The sequence below is a fragment of the Ilyonectria robusta genome, assembly GCF_021365365.1.
Source record: "Ilyonectria robusta strain PMI_751 chromosome Unknown BGZ61scaffold_109, whole genome shotgun sequence".
NCBI classification, from domain to species: domain Eukaryota; kingdom Fungi; phylum Ascomycota; class Sordariomycetes; order Hypocreales; family Nectriaceae; genus Ilyonectria; species Ilyonectria robusta.
Window position 1 is genome coordinate 2,498 of NW_025764543.1, and position 25,340 is coordinate 27,837.

Sequence of the window (25,340 nt, forward strand, 5' to 3'; positions counted from 1 at the left end):
AAATACTCTTAATAACTACTCTATATTATATATTAACTTAGATTTAATTATAGTAGTTTTTATATTATATTCTACTATTCTTTTACTAGAGTTTTATTTAAAGTTTTAATAAATATATTATTTATAAAGCTTTTAACTTTTAATTAATATTCTTTCTTACTAGAATTAATTATATTCTAAATAAAATCTAATAAAACCAGCTTATTATCTAATTATAATAAGCTATATAAATAAAAAGCTTTATAATTATTAATCTTTACTATTATATAATAATAGCTTATATTTCTATAAATAAATAGTTACCTAATATAAATATAATACTTAAAAAAAAGAATTTTATAAAAAAAAACATGAAGCTAATTTAATAGTAGAAAAAAAAAAAATAACACCTGATTTATTAACTTTCTTTAAAGAATTTATATAAAGAGTTATTATATAAATATCTTAGCTAGTTAGCCTAAAGTTATACTAGATTATATATATAAAATCAAATTAATTTAAGATTTATATCTTCTAATAGAAAAGTATCTTATAAAATTAAATATTAAATTAGTTATAAAAAAGTTTACTAGTAAGATATCAATTAAGCCTATAGCAGCCTAATATTTAAAGAAGATTAAAGATAGAAGTTAGATAGGAATTGTAGTAATAGTAAAAATAGACTTAATCTCAAAATTAAAGATAAAGAAAAAGAAGACTCTTAAGCTATCCAGAGGCCTGCCAGCCTCTTTAATATCTAACTTGAATTTCTAAAGAATTAAAAACTGATAATTCCTTTCTCTAGTATAGATTTCTTCTTTCTCTTTTAACCTAATCCGGGCTACTCTAGAAATATCCCTACTAATAACTAGCTAGCCTAAGTATCCCTAACTGCCTATTATATTAAGAGAGTTATAAATTAAAAGGGTTATTATCTATAGTAATATATTAAGTGTTAGAGGTTATTAAGTAGCAAAATAAAATAATATTATAATAAGAGGAATATTCTAATAAAGAATATAAGGTTAAGAGGTATATATAGATAGAAGATAGATAGTATAAGATAGTATATTATAGTGTATATTAATATATAGTAGTATATAATTCTTAGAATCTTAAGTTTTAAATAACTGGAAAGTCTCGGGCTTTTTATAGATAATATCTCAAAATCTAGCTATTGTAGCTAGACAATAAATATACCATTAGATAGCCTGAAAAATCGGCTTTCAGATAGTATTGAAATTGTTCCCTATTGTATTCTAGATGCCGAGATATCCAGCTTTAAAATCAAGTTAATTTCAAAGCAAACTTTAATTTCCAATTATCGGGCTAATATTAGTCCGACTAAAACAGTATAAATAGTGTTAATAACACTGTTTTTTATATTATAAGAGGATATTTTTTCCTGATTTTAATAAATTTCTTTTTAGCTTTAAAGCTATTATAATAAAAGAGTTATAGTATATTATATAGAATTAAATATCTATTTATATATTTAAAGAATATTAATATATATATAATATATCTATACCTATATTATTAAATTCTATTAATAAGCTGCCTATACTGCTACAACTAGCTAGGCCTAAAGATATTATAAGTAGAAACCTATTTTTATCTTTAATCTATAATTAAAAGTATTCTCTATAAAGAAAAGCTATTTCTCTAATACTATTATTAAAGTAGTTAGATTATAAGGCAACTAAACTACCAGCCTATTCTAGAAAAAATATATACTACTAAATCTAACTATAGCTAATATTAATCCAGTACTTTTAATTCTAAGTTTAGATATATCTTATCCTTTTATATCTATTACTTTAGCTAACTGGCAATTTAGATAGTAATTATATAAATAGTAATTTAGATATAGAGTAGTTATTAGATAATTAACTTACTCTTTCTACTCCTACTCTAATATATAAAAGAAAGAAATAGAGTATTTCTAAGCTAGCTAAAAGTAAGAGAACTAAAGTAGAAAAAAGAAGAGTATAATTATATAACTAGATTTCTAGCCTTAATTAAAAAGATAACCTTCTCTTATTTCTTTTAAAAAATTATTAATAATAACCTATAAGACTAGCTTAAAAAGTCTTATATTTATTATAATTTCTTAATATTAAATATATAAGAATATCCTCCTTACTAATCTTATATTATATCCTATAATTAATCTTAAGAACCCTGAAAGGAGACTATTCTATAACTATACTGGTATCGTCACTTAGCTCCTCCTTAATTCCTTGCCTATTCTAGCTATTTGTCGGCCTAGGTCGATTGAAGCCGGATATTACTGCAGCAGCGCAACTATCCTTAACCTTGCGTAGAGGAATACTATCGACCTTATACGCTGCCCAGTTATCTGTCTGAATATACTTTTCTTCAGTACGCCACCACGTAAGATAGAGGTTTTAGACTCTAGTCCCAACCCCGCTTCACCTAGTATAAATTTCCCAGTCATGTAACAGTTGCGCTAGACTGCTGTACCAGGGGGCAAAAGATTGGTCAATAATTATATTGATTGCAATTACTGGGCATACTAGCTGCTCTTTTAAGCCTCTCTCGCTGTTCGGTGAACCAAGCCGTAACAAGTCAGGGCAGCCTATTAGTGTAGATGCTTAGGGCCCCACTCTTAGGGGGGGACACTTACACTTGAGCTATCACAGCAAGGGCACCTCCCAAGAACACACACAATACACAATTGATCAGAGGCGAAGTCATCCGAGTGCCACGCTAGCTTTCTGACAGAAGCAGCACTTCTTCACCAGCTTAATTCCGCTAGAACAGTTCCTCCAGGCTTCCTTTGGCGGGCCGCTTGCCGGACCGGTCCCTCCTGTTTGAGTAGGGAATCTACATATATTTGACTGCACCGTGTATCAGCACTCATTCGTACCGTGGTTCCGCCCTCGAATCATCAATACGCGTAATTTCCAAAGAGATTGCTGAGAGACTGTTGAACTTGAATCGTGGCGGAGGGAGTCGCAGTTGAGCCATCCGTTCCTTGTCCACCCACGTCCGCTCCATGTCCGCCCGCGTCCGCTCCATGTCCGCCCGCGTCCGCTCCTTGTCCGCCCGCCCGCGTCCGCTCCTTGTCCGCCCGCCCGCGTCCGCTCCTTGTCCGCCCGCCCGCGTCCGCATGCACCGCCGGCCCCCGCCCGCTTGTCAGCATCTGTCAGACCTTACCCGCACCAAAGCTTGCCACTTTCGAGATAGTGCAAATCGGTGGATTTGACACATGGAGAGGTGAAGGTTACCTACACCGCAATCTTCGTCATTTTCTAGGTTACGTTACGACGCCACAGCCTGCTGGATTACATCACGGTGATGCAGGACGCTCCGGAGTAACCGGTGCCCGTCCTTAACTCCGAAACTGCAGTCTTTGTCCTCTTTTGCCCGTGTCGAGGACGCCAATGTTGCTGTATATATAGCGCCGTTGTTTGCCATACAGCATGGATAACTCAACCCGCCTCCTATTCTCTAATGTTCTTTTCTGAATTCTCCACGCATAACCATCTTCTATCAAAATGGCCACAACCTATGCCGCAGTTCACTCCCACCCTTCCGGCCCGGGTGACGCCCGTCCCACTGCGCTACATATCATTCAAGACGAAGGTCTTGAACAGAAGCTTACTGGAAAAGTCATCTTGATTACTGGCTGCTCCTCTGGTATAGGCATTGAAACGGCTCGTGCTCTCTCGAAGACGGGTGCGAGACTCTACGTTACCGCTCGCGATGAAGAGAAAGCGAAAGCTGCATTGGGAGACTTGCTTGAAATGGAGAATTTCCACTTCTTAAAACTCGATCTGAACTCTTTGGCAGGCGTTCGGGCTTTCGTTAAAGAGTTCCTGTCCAAGTCGGAGAAATTGAACATTCTTATCAACAACGCTGGCGTCATGGCAACGCCAGAAGGCCAAACGGAGGACGGCTTCGAGACTCAGTTCGGAACCAACCACTTGGCACCATTCCTACTGTTCCAACTGCTGAAACCTGCGCTACTGCGTGCCTCTGAGCCCAACTTCGCCTCTCGCGTTGTCATGGTCTCTTCCAGTGCACATCGTTTTAGCGAAGTTGAATTTGACAATATGAACCTGGAAGGGATTTATGACCCATGGAAGGCTTATGGTCAGAGCAAAACTGCTACGATCTGGACATCAAATGAGATTGAGCGACGATATGGATCTAGGAACCTTCACGCCTTCAGCGTCCATCCCGGAGGAATTTCAACTGGGCTGCAAAAGCACGTTTCGCAAGAGACGGTAGATCAATGGATAAGTCATGAGACAATGGGACCACAATGGAAGAATACTGAACAGGGTGCTGCGACCACTGTCTGGGCTGCCATGTCCAAGGCGCTGGAAGGAAGGGGAGGGAAGTATCTCGAAGACTGCCAGATTGCTGGGCCCTGGGATCCTGAAACGGGGGAGATGGGTTCTGGCTACGCACCTTGGGTGTATAATGAGGACAAGGCCGTGAAACTTTGGGAAAGATCTGTCGAACTAGTGGGACTTCAGAATGTCGAGTAGATTGACAAGGCAGTTTGGGAGGAATCTGGATGCAATTAAACAGTAGAGAGCTGATATAATATGATGGCGAGCTAGCAGAATTTGCAAGGACATCGAGGCAATTCGTGGACTGCGATGGGTGGTCGGCTCGTTCCAAGTGTATCTTGTATCAGACGTATGTGGAATGCATTGGCAAGCGGGCCAGTTGCTGTTGGTGTTAAACCGGAGCTTCCACGTTGGCACACCAGCGATAGATGTTCGATATGCCGTCTCCTGGCCTGTATAGATATACGTACAACGATGGTGATCTCAATTATCGGACTCCTGACTCATCGAAGTTTGAGAGCCCCAGCGCAAGTCTAACTACCAGCGGCTGGAGCCAACGTTGCTACAATTGGATGATTGGAGACCCGACTTGCCAGTATTGCTAATAATATAAACAATACGATATTGGCAATATAGACGCCCTTATAATATTATTATATTATCAAGGGGTGTATATTATATTACCCAATATAAATATGACTCATATTATATTTATTACTAAGAACCCAATATATTAGCAGTATAATAATATATTTAATATATTCTACGTAACCCTATTACTAAATTGCTTCTATATATATCTTATTACTCTAAAAATCTTATATATTAAATTATAACTTTAGGCATTCTAATACTTTAATTATATTATATTTAAGTTAATTTCAACAGTCTGTAATTATTATTTTTACCCTAGATAAAAGTTATTTAGGCTCTGTAGATATTATAGAAATTAATAATATATTTATAGCTATCTTACTTAAACTTAAGTAGGTTTTCTACTATATCTCCTCTAATTACTATATAAGAATATTTATAAAGCTATAAATCTATTTAGAATTATAATATTATTTATGTTTATTAATAATAAGTAATAGCTATAGGAACTTATTTCTCTAATTTAGGAATTTATTTATAGTTATTAATAGAATCTTATAAAAAGAAAGTAGTAATTCTATAAATTTATATTTATTTTATAATATCTTAATTAACTTTTTTAAAAATTTAATTCTTTTTTTTCTAATTCTTCTAGATATAATACTATTTATATAAAAAGTAGAGTATAATAGCTATAATATATACAGGCAATTTATCAGTAAGATAATAATATTTATCCAACTTAGCCCAGCTCAAATTATATATTAATACTATTACCAAATTATTAATAGTTACCTTCTTAATAGCTTTAAATTATACTAATATAAAGTCTATTACTAAAAAGATATTATCGAGTATTATAAATAATAACTCAAAAGCCTTAGTTATTGTCTTCAGCTTCTCTAAGAAGGACTTAATCTTCTTTAAGATAATCCAGTCCTCTGGAGAGAGCTTGTCTCTAGCGCAATCTGCATCTATCCATTTATTAAAATAGCCGTCAATTGCATCTCTAAGATTTAATGCCGCCCTTAATATAGTATACCACGAGCTCCATCTTGTATTATTGTCTCGCGCAAGCTTACGGTTGTGGCTGACAGCAAGAAACTTTTGGCTGCGCTGAATACTCCGTTGGGTATAAACGACGAAGTTATGAAGCTTGCCTTAAGGACCCTTCTTTCGCCACGCTTTAATATACCTTAGAAGTAGTACTTAAAGGACTTATAAGATATAATCTATTCTTATTTGTTATGTTCTAATATATAATTAGAAAGTGCTGCTACTAAAAGGAACTTTTATTAACTATCTCAGTATTCTGAACGGTTCTACTTAGCATCTATAAGGTCGGTGCAGGGTGGGGAACGTATTAATCACTCCATATGCGAAATGAGACAGTAAAGATGCTTGTGTTACTCGAAAATTATATACCATTATCTGTATTATCTATTGAATCAGCTCTATCCTCCATATTGTAATCTATAGTATTTCCATTACTTTATTCTAGAACCAGTCGTCCTCTGCTTCAAACCCTAGATGATATGACATAAAACTCCATCAGGCTTTAGACTAACATCCTAAACTTATGAGGTCGATAGTCCAAGGTACTTATTGCACCTGTTCAGAGAGCGCAAACTTGCTGAGCGATCGCAGCCTGGCGCCATAGAAATACAGCAGCCAGATACCGATGATGCCGATGACGCTCAACCCACCGAGCAGACTCGTACCCTTAGCGACGCCGAGGTTGTCAAAGAGTGGCTGGGCGAAGAGAATGCTGCCGCAAGCAAAAGCACTTCGGAAGAAGTCGTTCGCAGCGAACAGACTAGCAGCATACATCGGGTAGCTGAGAGGAATGTACACGAAGATACACTGCATAACGATGAAGACAGTAGCACCGTATATAGTGATGCCGATGGTCGGCACAATCCAGTGGATTGACGCTCGAGCTGTCCACGCGAAGAGGAAGAGACCGATAGCAGGGCCAATCGAGGCTGGAAGCGCGGGGAGGAGGCGGGACTCCTGGACCGGCCAGCCTAGCTTCGCGATGCGGGGGTCCACATAGTAGTACAGGTAGGCAAAGTAGACAGCCACGCCAATAATACAGGAGACCAAGATGCAGAGGAAGACCAGACCGATCTCGCCAAGGTTCATGTTGTAATAAACGGGGTAGACGCGGGGGAAGACTTCAAAGACTGAGTGTCGAGTTAGCAACTGATCCCCGACTGTAGTACAGCGAAGCGACACTTACAAGAGTAGTAGATGCCATAGATGATAGCAGTGTAGACCTGCACGAATAGAACAGCGGGGTCCTTCATGGTGATCTCCATAGGCTTGATCAGAGCATCGATAGCAACCGCCGAGACCTTCATGTTGCGCTGGTCAATCTCGCTCTGAGACATGAAGCTCTCGTTACCTGTGAGCTTGCGGAGGCGCTTAGCGCGACGGAGTAGAATGTTGGCACCGCTCGTCTCAGGGAGGAGGAGGAACATGAGGATGAAGATGGGAGCGGAAGCCCAGATGCTCTCGTATAGAGACCAGCGCCAGGACTTGGCGGGCACGGCGAAGCCGCTGATCAGGGGGCCGAGGGCGGCTATTGAAAGACAATTTAGCATATTACTAGAAGCGACAAGACAGTAGAGAAGTCTTACGTCCACAGTAGGCGGCGGCGACCCAAGCCATCAGGGCATATGGCAGAGCCATCAAGCTATATATATCACCGAGCGACGCACCACCCGAAGCCAGACAAGGCGAGCCAAAAAAGCCCGGAAGGAAACGCAGGACGATGAGGCCGGGGTAGTTATCCACCAGCGCCGTCGGGATCGAGATGATGACGAAGAGAAACATTGTGACGATATAGACAGGGTTGCGGCCAATGCGAGGGATCTCGCTCAGGGGCGAGAACACCAGGGGACCGATGCCGTAGCCCAGAACGTAGATAGACAAACCGAGCGTGGCTTTAAGTTGACTTACGCCAAAAGTGCGCATGACGCCTTCGGTTGAGGAAGTGTAGATAGCTGACGATGTATATACCACAAAAGTATATAAACATATAATCAGCGAGATGCCCAGTCTCTTGTTATTCGTCCAGTTCTGGGGGTTATCGGAGTCATCTGAATAGTACCAGTCGACGAGAATAGCACCATCCTTTGTCCTCTTGGGCACAACAGGAATAGACTGAACCTTCTCGATATCATGCTGCTCATCGATATGGAACCGGTCGACCGTATAAGCCCGCGTCTCCAGCTGAGATCGCGTGCGATGGAGGCTCAGAGGAGGAGGATCTGGCCGAGATCGAGACCCTCTTTCAGGGTCCTCGTCGTGCTCCGGCTCGGTCCTGGACTTGCCCTCTTCGTCTAGGTCTCCATCGTCGGTGGAGGAGGCGTTGGCTGTGATATTCGTGTCGCCCGAGTTGGGGGACTCTTCGACGACGACGGCATCGGGGTTATTTATGAGGGTGATCCAGGGGTCAGGCAGCTTAAAGCCGGGCTTCTCTTCGGGGTATTTAAGGTACTTGTTCTTAGTGAGGAAACGGATGAGTTGCCCCAGAGCGGCGTCTCGGATGATGTCTGCCATTGTGTCGCTGTGCACAGGGGCTTGCTGAGGGTAGAGTTATCAAGGTGGGTATATCAAGATATGGCAACGTCTGTCTCGAAAGGGGTTCAGAAAGAGGCTCTCAGAGTTAATAAGCCTAAGCTTGTTGGATTGACACGACGGAAGAGTCTCCCATCCTCCCTCGAGATGTCATCACGTCTTATACCCATCCACCAGACACTCAACCACTGGCCTTCGCACCCAACCCTTCCCCGCGACTCTCATCTTGCTGGGTAATCAAGCTCCATCCTCTCATTCACGCTGTAGCTGGTCGCCTCTATGGTTGCATAGCGCAAGCCACTCGGGCCAACTCTCCAATGCCCATCACTGATCGGGGATTAGGCGTGCTCGGTATTCTTTGAGTTGCTAGAACTTTGTAATAGCCGTGTTGGTTTTGTGGGGATCCTTTGGTGGATTACTCAGTGGAGGTGGTCACTGGTGGGCGCCACGCCGTTCCGCAAAGGATTTGCAATCTTCTTGGTTATAAAGCTTCCCCTGCTGACGGAGCTTGCTTCACTAGCGTCAAGGGCTAGAGAGAAGGCCTCGACCGAAGCGGAGTGCGGGCTGATTGTGCTGGCTGTGTCTCATCATGGTTAGTTGAATCAGAGTCAAAGTGCCTCCTGTGCTCTTCAATGACCGCGACTTGCCTCACTTCATCTTCTTGACATTGTTGCTAACTCAATGTCTGACGATGCGTCCGGCGGCTTAGGCGAACGTCTCTTTGTTACCTTGCATTCACGCCCCATTGTTTTGCCTTTTTTTTTCTTTTCCTTTTCTTTCCTCGGTCTAATTAAATCCTCCTTACGTCATTCCCGCGTCAAGGCCACATAGTTCGGCAAACTTAGAAATCGCCCCGTGCCTCCACAAGCCAATTTGCCCAATCGGGTAATCGGCCGTCCTGACACGCTCGCAGCTCACGCGGGCGAGAAACTGTGATGAGAGCTCCATCTGCCGCCGGAAAGCTCGGGAGTAGGCTTACTCGATAATCATAACGATATGGGCATCCTGCCGGGCCGTTCGCCATAGCTTGGAATCCTTGCCCCTTCCTTTCGGTTTCCAGGCCATAACTATGTGTGCAAGCTTGAAGCCAAGGTCATAGTCGTCGAACTCTGCACAGCCTCACCGCCTTCAGCTGGGCCATTGAGAGCCCTCTGTTAGACACGCCGATAATCCTTGAGAGCGTTTCTGGCCCCTTGAGGAGCACGTCGGCACGTTTTAGATGGGAAAGGATTGTGCCTTCAAGAGCGGCCATCTATACGTCCACTTGCAATGACGAAAGGAAAAATAGGCAAGGCACACTCGATCTGGGGGCACTGGACGAACGGTAGGACATTTCAGATGACGTTATTAGTGTGGGTCTAAGTTTCGGCATTCAATTTCAACAAGTAATCTAAAAGGATTCTCGAGGTGAATTCCACGTTAGCGGTTTTTAGTGTACGTCCCACGTGAATAAACTTGTCAATGCTGACATTAGGGGCCGTTTTAAGACATCGTGTTACCCTCCTCTTATCCTAACTATCGGTTTTAACACCTATAACAGCAGAGGCCACAACGGACAAGCGCAGAATAGCTTCATCCTGCAGACAAAGTCATGCTACAAATGGGCTAAAGGGCTAAAGGCCATTATTGATAATGCAAACGCTAAATTATCCCCGTCCTCTTCCTTCTCTTCGACCCTATCTTCCTCGTCCGGCTTGTTCAGCTGCTACGCATCGATTCAGCAGGGGAAATATTGCTACAGGTTAACCCACTTACAGCCCAGAGCCGAAGCAGCCTAGCGATGGCCTCCAACGCCGCAACCTTTGGCTCCTCGAGAGTCATTTCACCTGCTTTACCACGAGCCAGACAGCGCTGCACACAATTCAATTCAATCCAAGTTGACCCTTCAACTTGGATTACCTTGGGCAGTAAAAGCCCGGAATTAGCTTGAGTTGAATTGCCTTGAATGAATTGCAAGCTGAACAGGGGTCCAGGGCTTGGCAAGCAAAATTGCTAGCAGCGATCTCCTACGTACCTCATGTCGCCACGGACCCCCGTGTCAAGGGGCAAAGAGCAGAAAAAATGATGACCCCCCAGGGGTTCGAACCCGGGTCTTCTACAAGCGCTGCCTGCTGTCTCGCACTCCCACAGGTGCTCTTTAGCCACCCTGGAGAGATCCAGGCGGCTATCATCCTCCGCACCCTTAAATCCTTCGGGATAACAACTAAACTCGGTTATTACACTGGAGATAACGCCACTTTAAATGATACTCTACTTATTGAGCTCTCTCGGTCTTTAAAACTTGAACTTGGGGTTGTATATACTAGCTTTTAGATAGGTATTTACTTATATCGAATAAATTGATTATGATCCAATTACGCACCGCATCCGCTGCCTTAATTATATTTTTAATCTTGCTCTTTAAGTCTTTCTTCTTGCCACCTTAAAAGAAGCTCTTGAAGCTGCTCTTGCCGCTATTGAAGAGATGTAAGATACCAATGTAAGAGCTAGGGGGATAGGGGCAGATACAGCGCCCCACTCTAGAGCCAGATTACCTGACATAGTGTCTATAGCTCTATTCATCGAGTGCAGAACCTGTACTCGACAAGTGAATGCTTTATAATATAGTGTATCTTATCTTTAGATCTTAGTGTATTACCCTGGTGAAGCTAACTCTTATAACTGACTTTTATAAGTTATTCTCTGGCTATCTTAATATACTAGTTGTTAAAGATAACCAGTCTCAATAAGAGCTTATAAATAAGCTTAGAGAAGAGGGGGTAAAGTTAAAGTAAAGTATAAGAATTTTAAAGGCTGGAGTACTACTATTATACTCTAGTAACTTTATAATCTAGTTATATAACTTTAAAATAGCTTTATTTATTATAATTTATAAATTAAAGCTATTAATATTATATTAGAAATTAATAATAGTAGTTAATAATTCTTATAATATTATCTTATTAAAAGTATAATATATAAAGAATAAGAAATTAAAAACTTTATTAATAAATATTTTAAATATAATTACTTTTAATTTAATATTATTAAGTAGAATATATTTAAATATATAAAAAAATCTCTTTATATTTACTAATAATATATTATAAATTAAAAATAATAAGATTTTATTATTTTAGAATTTTATTTTAATAGATTTTTTTTATTTTTTTTTAAAATTAAATTTTTATTTTTATTTTATTAAGATAATATTTAAAATTAATATATTATAAATATTATATAAATTAAATTTAAAAAAGAATCTTTATATAATTTATTTTATTAAAATAAATTAATTTATTTTTAATAAATATTATATTCTTATTAAATTAATATTAATATATATTATTATAATATTTTTTAATTTTATAAAATAATATTTTTTTTAAATTAATTTAAAAAATAATATTAAAAAATTATTAATATTATTTATTTAATTTAATTAAAAAAGTTTTTTTTATAAAAATTTTTTTATTATTATTTTTAATATTATTAATATTAATATATATTATTTATTTTTAAAAAAAAATAAAAATTTAAATTAATTAAAAAATTATATAAAAAATTAATTTATTTTATAAAAAAATAAAAAAATATTTATAATATTTATTAAAAATAAAATTATTAATCTTAATATTTTAAAAATAATTTCTTTTTAATAGTAATTAGTTCTAGAGCAATATTAGTACTATCCTCATCTCCACTATATAGCCATTAATATCCTCTTAATCACACCCTCATCCGCTGACCCAGAACAGCAATTCTCAGGCGCATGCCGTATACGGAACTGGGATAGGCTTAGGTTATCACCAGAGAACCTCCAGAGGTTAGAGTGTATAGGCAACTGGTTTGCGAGGAAGCTCATCTCTTCGAAGGAGCTGCTAGCGATGATTGTAGAGGCTGTGGAGATAGATGAGATGGATATTGATTTCGATGAGGAGGATTGGGATGTATAAAATAAAGTGGCATATTTTGAAGAATTGAGCATATATACACTATCTACCTTCCCTACCTACCTTATCTTCTACCCACCAATCTACCTACCACTCTACCCACTCTACTTGGGTAGGGTAGAGAAGTGGGTAGAGCTCCCTCTACTCTATAATGCCCAAGTATGGCCCCAGCTCCGCAACCTAGGGAGTAGAAACGCAACCCACAAGTACACGCTTTACTCACTCACTTCATCTCCTCACACAGACAAGTCCTCTCTCCTCTCTCCATCCTCCCGCCTACGGCGGCTCGTGGCCAAATCTCCTCGTCCTGGGATCGGACTTGCCGCGACTGGCAAATCCATAGTCCGAGCTAGCCTACGGAATCACCCAGCGTGTGGCAACTAGGTCAGAGGCTATACGGCAGACAGGCATGGTGACGGCGTCAAATTAAGGTCGGAGAGGAGGCACTGGAAACTTTTAGACTGTCTCACGGTGTCATCTGGATGCGCGATGTTCGCATTAGTGATTTCAGGTGAAGCATTCCGAGACCGTCCGATCTTAATTCAACCCGAGCTGAGAGGCTGACGGATCTAGTGGGTTGTTGGTGCTTGCTTGTTGACTTCAAGGATGGGGTCAGCGCTGCCCGGCATCCAAAGTCGCAAGGGAAGGCAATTTCCATGCGCCGCCACCGCGCGAATCGGCGATCGCCAGTAGATATAGCGCTGTGCCGCCATTTGCCTCCGGTTTCTCTAGCCCCAAGAACTAGCTGAATACCCCTTATTTGTTACTCCCCCAAAGAAAACAAGAGCTCCCCGCATAAATTCGGTTTTCGCGTTGGCTTGAAGATTCAGGGGTTGATGTATGACTGGAGGAGCATGGCCATAAGATCGTGCCACTATCCATTCTGTTTCCAGGTACATATGATGTAAGCAAATTATGCCGGTGTTCAGTAATCACGAACCATTGCTTCGGCCTGGATCCTACTCTACCCGCGTAAGTGTTGCTGTCTTATATTTTAGCGATTATTCATCCAGAACCAAGCCTCCTCAAAGAATGCGCATAAACGGGGCCGTAGGCTAGATGGCGCCTCTTTTGTTTCTTCTGGGTTCTGCAGCTAGAGCCTCCTCGTATTATTTAGGGTCGGCAAAGTTAATGCTCCATGTGGGTACTTTGTCAGAGACAGGTGGGTGGGATTTTAGCGAACGATGACGAAGTCCTCAGGCGAATTGAAGGTCCGCTCTGTGTACCCCAATTATTGTGCGCTCGGACAACAAAACTTAGCGATTAGAAATCACGCACTATAAATTGAAGCGGCCGCCCGCTACACGCGCACCCGGATGCGCATTTAGAATTTCTCACGTTTTAAATTCTACAAAATCAATAAAATTAGTTAGAAATTATAGAAAAGTTTCTATAATACCTATTATATTATGTTTATATATATAATTTACTTTTATTACTATATATTAAAAACTTAAATAGTTATAAGCTATTTAAACTTATGCTTAGTTATTATTTATTAAATTAGCGCACCCAGGTGCGCTAATACTCTCATTCCAGTTTAAATAATTAAAATAAAATTTAAAAAAAAGTATAATAAAAAATATATAATCATTAGTATATTTATTATATCAATATATATTCCATATAAAGTTTTTATAATTTAATATAAATAAATTGTTAGGTTATTACAGAAGATGTAAAAAAATCTAAATGCGCATCCGGGTGCGCCTATAGCGGGCGCCATTGAAGCGGTCTTAATTAGTCAACCCCGCCCCATGATACTTCAAGATGTCACAATGTTAACTTTGTTTGCTGAAGCGGGAATCTCTGGTACGAGGACGATTGGAGGATTCTGCTTAAAAATCCGGGCTGCTAGAACGTACTATTTTGAAATCCCGTCCCGGAAAGCATTTAAGCTAGCAGATAATCCTCGTTTTCATCTGTTTCCTTATCACTACTCAAACTATTTCATCAGTACGCAATTGGAAGATGTAATGAAGTTAGTTTACCAAATAATTGTACGGCATAAATATAATTCATATCATCATCCCTGGCGCTGTCTGTGTTTCTCCTGAACCACCCGAGTCCATATCGGGGAACCTGGAGCCGAGCTGCTGGCTCAAGAAGATAAGGCCCCGGCACATAACCACTACATACAGCAACGGTGCTATGATCTGAATAGCATCACCCGGCTGCTTTGGTGCCCCAATTCACCAGACCTTAATGCTATCGAGCCAGCTTGGCCATGGATGAAGAGACGGACTACGAAGAAAGGAGCGCCTAAGTCACGGCATGACGCAGTCAGGGCTTGGAAAGCTGCTTGGGAGGAATTGCCGCAGGAAGCTATTCAGGCTTGTATCGAACACATCCCTCGTCATATCGAGAAAATCATCGAATTGGAGAGTGGAAATGAGTATAAGGAAGGTGGGACGGATCGGTAGGTACATGAGAGAACAGCCTGATACATTTTCCCTAGTAATTTGCTTTTTCCCGCTGCGCTAGTGTCCTTAGCGTGGGCAAAGACTTTTGAAATGGTCCTCCGTAGCATCGTGACAGCTTTTCCTCTGCATCGCACAACACAGTTGATACCTGACCCCCCCTGGTGCGCACCGGGACATGGCCTGCTAAGTCATGGAACTTTGAAGAATCCAAGAGAGGGGAAAATTTTATTTAAAATTATTGATCTCTTAATGATCCTGGTCAAGTTTCTTCTTTCTTGCCGCCAGTTCCCGTCCTAGCATGTCAGTATCCCACCAAACTTTGGCTTCTAGAATCTGCAACCCATCTGTCCCTTGGCCTTCAACTTCACTTTTTCCGATAAGGAACATCAGAAACCTCGGGATGACAATCGGACCCCCAGCCAATAGCGGGTCTTTTATGGAGAATGCTGTATCGGTTTCCAACATTACCCAGTAGGCATCTCTCTCTGGAGCTGCTTCTGTAGTTGTAGCTTTAACTGTCCAACCTCTTGTGTTAGCATTTCCCTCTCTTTCAGTGTAATTAGGAGGATTCAGTAGATAGAAAGAGATGTCTTAGGAGCACGTTGACCTCCCGAGATACCCGAAGCGGCAAAATGGGCATGGCAAAAACGTACTGAGGCGAACCACTTTAATAGAATGTTGGACAGCGTCAAATGGCCCAAAAAGGCTCTTCATCCAAGTCCAAATCTCATCACCACTTCGTAAGACGACACCGTTGGCGTTGTAGAAGTTGCAACTCGGAGCGTACCACGAATGAAATGGGCCGGAGATTTCGAGTGAATCAACCTTGTTGCTGTACTTTTCTATAAAAGAGAGGGCAGGTATAGCTCTGGTGGAGGCATCATATACACCGTAGTGGGTAAGACACGTGGTGGACTCTGTCATGTTCAACAGTCTTTGTTTCGGAATAGTTGGGATTGGGAGTAACAATATGTGGGAATGCAGCTCCTAGCTGAGTGACTTGGGAGGAAGATAAGCCTCATAATTTGCACTGAGGAAACATCCTTTTAATCCTGTATGGAGGCTCCTGAGTACGGGAGAATAGAGCTCGATTGTTCACGGAGGTCTCGGATCACCACCAAGCCGGTGTACAAGACAGGCCAATTCCGGGCCTCCCTGTCGCACAGGTCCACGTCACGATTACAGCTTCAAAGCTCTTGTGGCGGCTACCCCCTGCACTGCTCTAACCAATCGGCAGTTGCGAAGCATCAAATCGTGCGCAGAATGATGCTCTGCATAGTATCTTAGAAATCTAGCTCCGATAAAGTTTTTCCAAGGCGAGGCTCAGTAATCCTCACACTGCGACATACATGTGAGAGGCGGGGTAGGTCTGTTCAGTAATCGGGGAACAGCCATGATTACTGAACACACTGTGCAACCCCTCGCCACAAGGTGTCGCAAACTACACCAATCAAAATCCTGTCTACATATCCGAATACACTGTAAAAAATGATATTCTTCTTTCCTAGCGGATTCATCAGGTATATATAGGTTGTAGCTTTGCCCTTCTTCTCGGAATCAACTCAGTTGTGGATTCAACAATCAAAAGAGCAACTGTCTATACGTCCTTGTCTAGCTATCAGCCAAAATGAGCCAGCCCGACATTTTCTATCAACCTCTCAAGGGCGAGACCTCGGGTCTCCCGCATGACCCATTCAAGAGCTTTTGCATCCCCCGACCCATCGGCTGGATCAGTACCACCAGCCAAGACGGCAAGAATAACCTTGCTCCCTTCAGCCAGTTCCAGAATGTCTCTTTTGACCCGCCGACGATTCTGTCTGTCTTCCTTTAATATCTAAGCTTAACATATTGGGCATTGACACTATTCTCAGTTTTATTGGCCACCAATCCCTCTACAAGAAGCGCCAGAGGGACACCGTTGCGAACTGCATCGAGACGAATGAGTTCGTTTGGAACATGGCCACGTACATATCCTTATCCTTGTCATGTCACTCCTAGAGAGACAATGAACTAACTCAAGTTCCTAGTTACGACCTCCGCAATGAGGTTAATAACTCCAGCAAGGAGACCTGGGAGGACGAATTTGAAGAATTTGGCATTGAGAAAGCACCATCGCGGCTTGTGCGCCCACCTCGTGTCGCAAACTCGCCTGTGACGTTCGAGTGCCGCGTACATAGCATTGTTCGTATCGCCAATGAATACCACGGTAAGAAAGCAGCTGGCCCACATTGGGTTGGCAATTCGGATATTGTCATTGGACGGGTTCTTGGTATTCATATCAAAGGGGAGTATATTACCCCGGATGGTGTAAGTGACACAAAAAAATCAAGAGCGAAGCAAGATAAAAGCTAACGGCATGGTACGCAGTTGTTCGATGTGCTCAAGGCCGCGCCGATTGCGAGGCTGGGATACCACCAGTATACTCACATCGACCAGGTCTGGGAAATGGTTATGCCCATGATGCCCGACGATAAAGTCTCTGGCGGCGTGTTGGGTGGGGCGGGTCTTGCTTATAGTGGTATTGAGGCAGATGAGGAGGAGACTGAGGTGCTCAAATGTTCAAAGTTCCCGTAGCTCGAGTCTTAAGAGATCTTGACAGCAGCCATAATTCTGATTGCCTTATCAAAAGCCTCAATGGCAGGGATGTCAGGCACTCCAGCCAGATCAAACCTTCCGGCCTTGACATGATCCTCCAGAGTTTGAAGAAGCTTGTCTGCTACCTGATTCAAAGGAAACCTCGGCCTCAGACCCAACCTGATTTCGGGGGAAGAGTATCACGCGGTGACAAAACTATTTCCTCGTAGTGGATTTACATACAAGGGCCTGAAGCAGGCAATATGTAGAATATGCAGGACCAAGCTAAATATTACATACGATAGTTTTGTGGGCGAGTTTGGCATTCGGTTTGGCATCGATGGTAAAGGATCCGGCAAAGATGAATTCGCCGTGGAAGCAGAGAAGGCACATTTCGTGAACTTTTCCAAGTTCGCGTGGGATGCTCTGGAAGTTCTTGACGAGGAAATTTCAGGAGACGATAAATAGGTAACACAGTGTTCCGTGTAGTCTTCAGTGCCCTAACCGCTTCTCCTCCGACTACACATGTCAATAATATCAGGCCGGATTTCCTAACTACGCGGTCTCACAGGCTACGGTCCGATTAGAAAGTTGTTAGAAGCTGGTCTCATCCTCAGAAAAGCAGTAATGACCCCTTGACTAGGGACCCCACAGCCGACTAGAAATACGGCTTCAATCTGCTCACTTAGATAGAGGAATCAAGAGCTTCTGTAACAATCATTAGATCTCTATTTCTTGTGACAGTACTTGGCCTTGGCCCGCGCCACGCTTTCAAACCATGCGACTTGTCTCCTGTGAATGGGGCTGCATGCCGGTCTAAGAAAAAAAACTGGGTCCAGATTCAGGGTCTTCTACCCCCGAAGCCTCAAGATGGACCCACTGGCTTCATCTTTTTTAATTCTTATCGCAGTACAGTACAGTAGTGTTCATTGTTGGCTTCCTCTTTTACTTACACTCTTTAATTATTTCGACAGATATAAAATATTCTGCTGACCAATATTAAAGCCTTGAGGTGTAGGCAGTACCTATTTCTCCAAAAACGAATCAGAGGTCTGAAATCAGCCCTTTTACAACCCCTAGCAACTCGAGAGACGTTACCTTATTGGTTCATTCTCATAAGAAGGAAATCCTAACTAGCCCAACTACAAGGGAGCTTTTTCGGACTATTAGTCGGGGGTTTGATAAGCTCCACTTACAAATTGCCCAATTAGAAGAAAGACTTTTAATCCAAGAGTGAAATTCAGACCAATCGAAGGCTAAAAAGAGAGGAAGGGTTTATAAAGACCCAAATAAGGTATTTTCTAGCATCCGGAATGTTAAGAGAGCAAGAAGGCGAATAAAAACGCCTGAGGTTAAAGATTCAGAATAGCTCGTTTTTCCTTTGTTCTTATTAGTTATTTTTTTTATATTTAGAAATTTCATTAGTTAGTTTATTAAAAATCAGTTAAAACAGACTAATTAGGCCTCTTGGTTGTTATTTTATGTATAAGTGAAGTTAAATTGCGATTTTAGTTATTGTGTAAGTGGGGGCGGTCGGCTAAGCCCCTGATCGATAAATGGGTGGTCTGACTTATATTGCATTATTTGATCTTATCAAAGTTTCATTTAAATAACTGTCGAATATATACAAGTCGTATTTATCACGGCCTGGTCACCTGACAGGGCTTAAAAGAGCTGTTGTGTGCCACAGTAATTGCAACCAATGCGATTATTGACCAATCTTTTGCCCTATGGTACAGCGGTCTAGCACAACTGTTACAGTATTACTCTAGCTTGTGAGGTTGATCGCAATAGTTATGCAGCTATAGTGAGATTAGTAGCTAAGTATTACGGTCGAGTTTACTGGAGATACATGCTATAAGACGTTCATCTATAATATAGGCAGGGGAGTCTCGAAATAAACGCAAAACAAGAATCCATAATAGTACCTGTAGACATGAAACATTTATATAGAGCTGTATACCATTCATTTGAAATAGTAATTAGTCGGTCACGGCCTCTTTTAGTCCGTCCAATGACCAGAATTTCCCACTGTCATCACTGTTGCTGCGATACACGAAACTAAGACAGCGACTTATCGACTTATAAGGAGTGAGTGGTGCCTTGGAATTGTTAGTCTCGATGAACCGCTTTTAATGAATTACTATCCAAAGGGTGATAATTACTCACGTATTGTTGCACTTCCTCCGGACCAAGCTCTGTCTTAACCCAACCAGGGTTCAAAGCCAAAAACACAAATCCCTTATCTTTAAATCTACCATGCCAATATATTAGTAAATGTGATTCTTCACAAAAAATGAATAAACGCCAAATCCTTGACTTACTCTAGGTGAAATTTAGCGTTCGCCATTGTGACTGCGGCCTTTGTTGCCGAGTATGATGAGAAATGGAGGTTTGGGTTCTTTTCGGTGTAGTCGAGATCGCCCAACATAGAAGAGACGTTAACGACTTTCTTCTCACTCCCTTTCTCAAGCAGTGGGATGAGTGCGATGGTGAAAAAGACAAGTCCCAGAACATTAATCTTGAACTATCGTCAGTTGCAATCAGCATTTATTCTTCCAAGGTGGTAGGTCAAAGCCAAACCTGGTCTTCCCACTCCTTAACTGTAGACTTTGATATGCCAGTCATAGGTTCTGCTCCGGTACCCGCCATAACGCCAGCATTGCTCGAGAAAAATTAGCTGCGCGTTCAACGATGGACAATTGGACGGTATGACTTACTTGATGAGCCAGTCGACCTTTCCACCCCCAACTTTGGAAATATTTTCAACAACTCTCTGTAATGTCATTTAGTCATGGAGCGGGGAAAGGTCACGCAAGGAACCGGGCGTACCGGAAACGAATCAAAGTCGCTGACATCTCCTTTGACTGCAACGACTTGTGGTCCAAGAAGGGGCTTCAGCCTCTCAGCAGTATTCGGATTACGGACAAGAGCAATGACAAAATTCTCTGAATTTTGACTGAGTTGTTCGACCCATTCAAGCTAATTCATAGTATTAAGGATAGGTCATGAGTGAATTTTGGAACCAACTCACACCAAGGCCTCTCGAGGCACCGGTTACAACAATGACCCGTTTCGATTCAGATGCCATTAGGAATGTGGATAAGTCGAATATGCGTGTGTATGTGAACAGAAGATTGCAAGTAATCTGAGGATTTGGAATTTTCCTTGATGAGTAGAAGAACTGAACAAGTTGCATTCATCCATTTATTTATTCTTTAATATACCTGAATCTTGCAAGGCTCGGCTTTGGCATATCAGTAATCCATTATATGCCATGACGTGATCGGCATGATTTGATTGAGTGATTTCACCATGAATACGTGCAAAGCACCACTCCGCCGGAGAGATGAGCAAATAATATTGATCGGAGCCAGGCCTAAGATGTGTGGGGCGATGACCCCCGCCTTTCCTGCGGCGCACTAATGCAGACCATTATCCGGATCCGGTAATTCTTTCTGATGGTAACTAGCGCCGTCATGTAGAGCATTTTCTGAATTCGGCAATTTGCGAACCCGGCATCGTCGGCAGTCATACGGTGATTACGAAAATTAGAATCATACAAGTAAGCGGGACTTAGAGCTTGTTTCCATGTGATTCCGCTTCTATGATTTGGCATACTTTTCCTTTCGCCTGCATTTGTAATCGTAGTCGCTTAATCATGGCCCGTCTTTATCGTGCTCGTTTATTTACACAGCGCGACAGCAAGACGTGTGGCACATGCGGATATAAATTCTTGATATAACCCAAGCTTTCAAAAATTTCAGAGTCTTTTGTATAGATCCATATCACACTATTCTATTGAGATCCACACTCTGCATAGCAATTCGGTTGCATATCGTTACAAAGTTCACATCCACACGTTCGAAGCAAAACATGTTTGTCCTTACAGGTAATGGCCCAAGAATTGCCTTGTGACAGTAGCAAAGCTAATAAAGGTCTAGGCTCAACTGGTGGCATTGGCCGCTCTGCCCTTCAGACAATCTTGGATAAAAAACTCATTCCGGTTTCGCAACTCCGGCTCTCGTCTTACAACACATCCGCCATACCTGCCACAATTGTGAACACGGGCGTTGAGATTCGCAAGGGCAACCTTTACGAACCACCAACATTAGAGGAATCTTATTCTGGTGCTGACGTCTTGTTCCTTGTGTCATTCCCATCGATGGGCGAGGAACGCTTTACCTTGCATCGCAATGCTATCGACGCGGCCAAGGCAGTCGGCGTCCGCCATGTGATCTATACTTCACTCTCATTCTGCGGTGGTGCGGAAGGAACTTCTAGTGTTGCACAAGTTGCTCAAGCTCATCTCCAGACCGAGTCTTACTTAAAAGCAAGTGGACTCACGTATACGATCCTTCGTATGGCATCCTACACACATCTCTGGAATAACTTTGCTGGTTTCTTAAATCTGAGTGGCGACCCTGAGGCCACTCTGGAGGCTGTGATGCCGAATGACGGGCTTGAACATTGGGCCGATCGCAGTGAACTTGGCGAGGCTGCAGGCTATATCATTGCCAACTGGGTGAGTGCATCTCTCAGTAACGAGCGTCTGTGTTTATACCTTCGCAACTAACCTCAGAGTAGCAAGAGTACATAAACAAGATAATCAACTTGACTGGCCCTGAGCTCTTGTCAGGGGCGGATATCATTGAGAAGTTTATGAAGCATACCGGCAGAAAAGTCAATGTGCGCGTACTACCTATTCAGGAGGCAATCAAGTGGCACATACAGAATGGGAGCGTGCCTCCGGAGCAGGAAAGCTTCCTTGACAACTGGGCCAGTTGGCATACCGCAATTTCTCAAGGTGAAAAGGCTTTTCTGGACCCTACGCTGGAGAAGTTATTGGGCCGAGAGCCAAAGACAGTTGATGACCAAGCCGATGAAATTTTTGCAGTGTCTAATGAGTTGGATACTAAAGATCTCGTTGGTATTTAGATTTGACTTGACTGGGAAAGATTGCCAAGGTGAAACAATGAAGGCTGGGGTTGGGGACGTATGGCGCATGGTCGTGTTTGTCGTGTCGTGGATTACCATCCGGCACTAGCATAGTCGTCCATAGCTTTTGTCTAAATTCTGCTACAGTTCTTGTTGCTTGGGTAAAACCGGTTTGGAGATTTATTTGACACCCTACGTCTATTCTTTATCACCCAGTCCTCCCTAATTAATTAATTTGCGCAGTTCCACGTACCAAATGCAGCCGCATTTACTGCATCAGAGCTGTTATCCGAAACTGGTCGCTGTCTCACCATGTTAACGAGTTCCCCAAAACCAGAATCCTTATTCAGCTCATCATGGCATCGACTACCGTTCCATAACACACTCCTCAAGATGCGCTCCAGCTCATCTCTTGCCATCAAATTAAACATCTCGCACAATAAGAGTCCTTTGGTCAAGAACCACTGCTTATTAGGTTCCTCTGGTGCTGCCGCAAAAGCAATATATAGCATCCAAAGGACCCAGCACTGTCGGTCTCTGCTTGCAATCCACCATTGTTCCGTCTGCGCCTCCAATGAAGCGCGAAATCTTCTAGTAAGTTCTCCAAATACTGGTGAACCGCCCGGAAGCTCCCTAATCATAAGATAGAGATAGATATGTGCCGCAATTTTCAACGGTACGACTTCAGACGGCTGGCCATTTCCATACTCACCAACGCCACCCATCGGTCCATTCAACTGATTGAGACTGTATTCAGCTTCATAAATCGAGAGGCTGATCAGACTCCTATCCAGTATTCCAGAATGACTTGAATCCATAGACAGGGATATATGTCTAAGGGTTTGGATCACAGGAACAATAGGTGATGCAGCTCCCAGGATATCCTCTGGGTTAAGCATCGCACCCATGAGGTTTATAGATGCATTATTTAAGGGTATTAGCGGTGATATGGGCGGCTGGCAGAAACGAGGTCGACAATTCCGCACATTCGAGTCGCAGAAGTCTGCCCTGGGAGTTCTACATTAGTATAAAAAACAGGAAATAAGCCGCTTGCTACACCTTACCAAGTGGCTACTCGCTGATGTATGTCTTTTATATTTTCTATCCCTCCCTTTTTCGCAATCATGCGTTGCAATCCATTCATATGGATATTCGCTAATTGAAACCTGCCGTTGAGATTCTGCAGGTACGTGCTTTTGTTAAACCATGCAATCAGAAATGTGCTTGTAATTCTACATACCTCTCTGGTTGCTAGTATTGCAACAGCTGCGACTGTCGTGTCGGCCAAAACACCGTTATTCAGTTGCATGTTGATCGCTCGAACCGCTTCGCCACCATGGTGAATGGATAAAGCAGAATCTGACTCTCCTCGTTTTAGGTCATACTCAGTGGCCACGATGTACAAAATGGCATGTAATAGCGCCGAATCGGCTATAGCGTTCGAAAGGCAATGTTCCTGAAAGTTAAGGGCGACGATGTTCATGGAGTAGGCTTGGTGGTCTTTACGCGCATGTTAGTGCATATTTTCAAAGGAGACACTCTAGCATCGTATCCCTAGCTTAAGATAACTTGGAAACATATATATGATGTTTAAACTTACAGTAGAATATGAGTCTTTGGCTCTTAGATCCCAGGTTGAGCAAAGTTGCATCAAAAGGGTTAAAGCGTGTGCCTAACGAAACTTCTGAACCATGCAGTACTTGGTGCTGAAGAACGGAACCCAAATCCAACTCCGAAAGTATGGCCTTGGAGTAACGAGCTTGCGAAGGTATTGTACAATCGCCGGAACTAGTCGTGCCTTTGTTGCTACGTCGTGGCCTCTTTGACACGGGGTTCGGTTTTTCATTCAATCTATACCTTCCCATATGAGCTGATTGTTGCCTGAGGGTGCGATTGGTCTCGCCCAATCCCTTTCTAGCAATTGAAGGGTGATTTTGTGTCCAGACGTGGTCCCTCATCGCGTGGGAGCGAATCACCCTTAATGAATCCGCATGCTTGGTCGGATCTGCGTCTTGCGGTGGGATGCTGAAAGTGACAAATTCAAGCGGTCGTTCGTTATTATTCCTGTCGGGTGATGCAGCCTTAATGCTACCAACGGAATTCTGGGCTAAATCGATAATTACTATCAAAATTCTACCACTGGACGACGACGGGGAAAAGTACCTTTATGCATTCTCAAGTTTGAAGTATTTGTGAGTCCTAGGCGAGGTGAAATACCCCGCTTGCCCCTTATTACTGTCGGCCCACTTGGGCTTCCGATATCCGTGATCCGGTGTAGATTGATGGTTATCGCTTTTATGGCCCTAGTGAAAGATAAGCGAACTCAGGGAGAAGACGCAATGCAATCCCAATATTCTACACGAGGGTGCAAGGTTGTAATCATGAACTCTTGTTGAAAAATTCAATTTCTGCATTAAATGGTTCCCCGCAACCTTATTTGATGAATAATCCGTAAAGTGGTGGGTAGTGTAATTTACAAGCGATTGGTCAATCGCACCCTCATGAGGACCTTACTACCGTAAAAACTCGCAAAATCCAGCCACAAAGTAGAACCTTAGGCATACAAATTAACCCACCACCAAAATTTACTGCTAACCTCATCTAGCCCGCCACCTAACTTCCCCGCAACCTCATACCCTCGAGTTTTTCTATCAACAGAGCCGCTTAAAGCTATCGTCATACCCGAAAATATCCTCTGCGGCTTCCTTAACATTATATATAAGTTCAAATAACCCCCAAAAACCAGCTCTTCTAACTGTTACGACCCATGTCAAGCCAGGATGGAGAAACACGGAAGAACTACGGAAGACCCGCTATTGTGCAGATGGACTAGCCAATTAGATAGAACCTACCCTAGAGGGATCACTGGGACTTGGATCACGGTGATCCAGACACCTTCCTTCGTCATCTTACTTTCTTGGCATGCAGATGTTAAGAAAGTAGCCCTAATTACACCTTTTTCCCTAACAAGTGCACCGCAACAACCA

The 25,340-nt window shown here is 42.3% G+C and overlaps 7 protein-coding genes across 7 annotated transcripts; 3 read left to right on the top strand and 4 right to left on the bottom strand.

The window, feature by feature from the left end:
- Positions 1-3,343: 3,343 nt before the first annotated feature.
- BGZ61DRAFT_469541 (uncharacterized protein) lies at positions 3,344-4,530 on the top strand. The gene has a single exon (XM_046247966.1). The coding sequence runs from the start codon at positions 3,504-3,506 to the stop codon at positions 4,500-4,502; it is 999 nt and encodes a 332-aa protein (XP_046093251.1). The 5' UTR covers positions 3,344-3,503; the 3' UTR covers positions 4,503-4,530.
- Positions 4,531-6,503: 1,973 nt separating this feature from the next.
- Positions 6,504-8,468, bottom strand: BGZ61DRAFT_546065 (major facilitator superfamily domain-containing protein; the record flags this gene model as incomplete). Its single annotated transcript, XM_046255323.1, has 4 exons — positions 6,504-7,087; positions 7,144-7,485; positions 7,544-8,160; positions 8,314-8,468. The coding sequence occupies 4 exons, from the start codon at positions 8,466-8,468 to the stop codon at positions 6,504-6,506; spliced, it is 1,698 nt and encodes a 565-aa protein (XP_046093252.1).
- A 6,619-nt stretch (positions 8,469-15,087) lies between these two features.
- Positions 15,088-15,765, bottom strand: BGZ61DRAFT_487946 (uncharacterized protein; the record flags this gene model as incomplete). The annotated part of the gene is made up of 2 exons (XM_046250049.1): positions 15,088-15,356; positions 15,495-15,765. The coding sequence occupies 2 exons, from the start codon at positions 15,763-15,765 to the stop codon at positions 15,088-15,090; spliced, it is 540 nt and encodes a 179-aa protein (XP_046093253.1).
- A 703-nt stretch (positions 15,766-16,468) lies between these two features.
- Positions 16,469-17,415, top strand: BGZ61DRAFT_376068 (uncharacterized protein; the record flags this gene model as incomplete). Its single annotated transcript, XM_046242467.1, has 4 exons — positions 16,469-16,656; positions 16,713-16,805; positions 16,869-17,148; positions 17,209-17,415. The coding sequence occupies 4 exons, from the start codon at positions 16,469-16,471 to the stop codon at positions 17,413-17,415; spliced, it is 768 nt and encodes a 255-aa protein (XP_046093254.1).
- A 1,982-nt stretch (positions 17,416-19,397) lies between these two features.
- Positions 19,398-20,506, bottom strand: BGZ61DRAFT_542293 (uncharacterized protein; the record flags this gene model as incomplete). The annotated part of the gene is made up of 7 exons (XM_046255165.1): positions 19,398-19,517; positions 19,585-19,669; positions 19,740-19,942; positions 19,999-20,080; positions 20,136-20,191; positions 20,248-20,397; positions 20,450-20,506. 7 exons carry the CDS (start codon positions 20,504-20,506, stop codon positions 19,398-19,400), a joined length of 753 nt encoding a protein of 250 aa, XP_046093255.1.
- Positions 20,507-21,054: 548 nt separating this feature from the next.
- On the top strand, positions 21,055-22,408 carry BGZ61DRAFT_546069 (uncharacterized protein). Its single transcript, XM_046255324.1, has 3 exons — positions 21,055-21,307; positions 21,360-21,940; positions 22,003-22,408. Exons 1-3 carry the CDS (start codon positions 21,292-21,294, stop codon positions 22,351-22,353), a joined length of 948 nt encoding a protein of 315 aa, XP_046093256.1. The 5' UTR covers positions 21,055-21,291; the 3' UTR covers positions 22,354-22,408.
- Positions 22,409-22,470: 62 nt separating this feature from the next.
- Positions 22,471-24,726, bottom strand: BGZ61DRAFT_469545 (uncharacterized protein). The gene is made up of 5 exons (XM_046247967.1): positions 24,517-24,726; positions 23,954-24,460; positions 23,594-23,853; positions 23,418-23,533; positions 22,471-23,361 (listed from the first exon to the last, which is right to left on the bottom strand). The coding sequence occupies exons 1-5, from the start codon at positions 24,524-24,526 to the stop codon at positions 22,584-22,586; spliced, it is 1,671 nt and encodes a 556-aa protein (XP_046093257.1). The 5' UTR covers positions 24,527-24,726; the 3' UTR covers positions 22,471-22,583.
- Between the last annotated feature and the right edge of the window lie 614 nt (positions 24,727-25,340).

Coding starts and splice junctions, on each gene's coding strand:
- BGZ61DRAFT_469541 (XM_046247966.1), top strand. CDS start 3,504: ATGGCCACAACCTATGCCGCAGTTCACTCCCACCCTTCCGGCCCGGGT.
- BGZ61DRAFT_546069 (XM_046255324.1), top strand. Junction 21,941..22,002: donor GCTATATCATTGCCAACTGG/GTGAGTGCATCT, acceptor ACCTCAGAGTAG/CAAGAGTACATAAACAAGAT.
- BGZ61DRAFT_469545 (XM_046247967.1), bottom strand. Junction 23,854..23,953: donor CCAAAGACTCATATTCTACT/GTAAGTTTAAAC, acceptor ATGCGCGTAAAG/ACCACCAAGCCTACTCCATG. Junction 23,362..23,417: donor CATCAGCGAGTAGCCACTTG/GTAAGGTGTAGC, acceptor TAGAACTCCCAG/GGCAGACTTCTGCGACTCGA.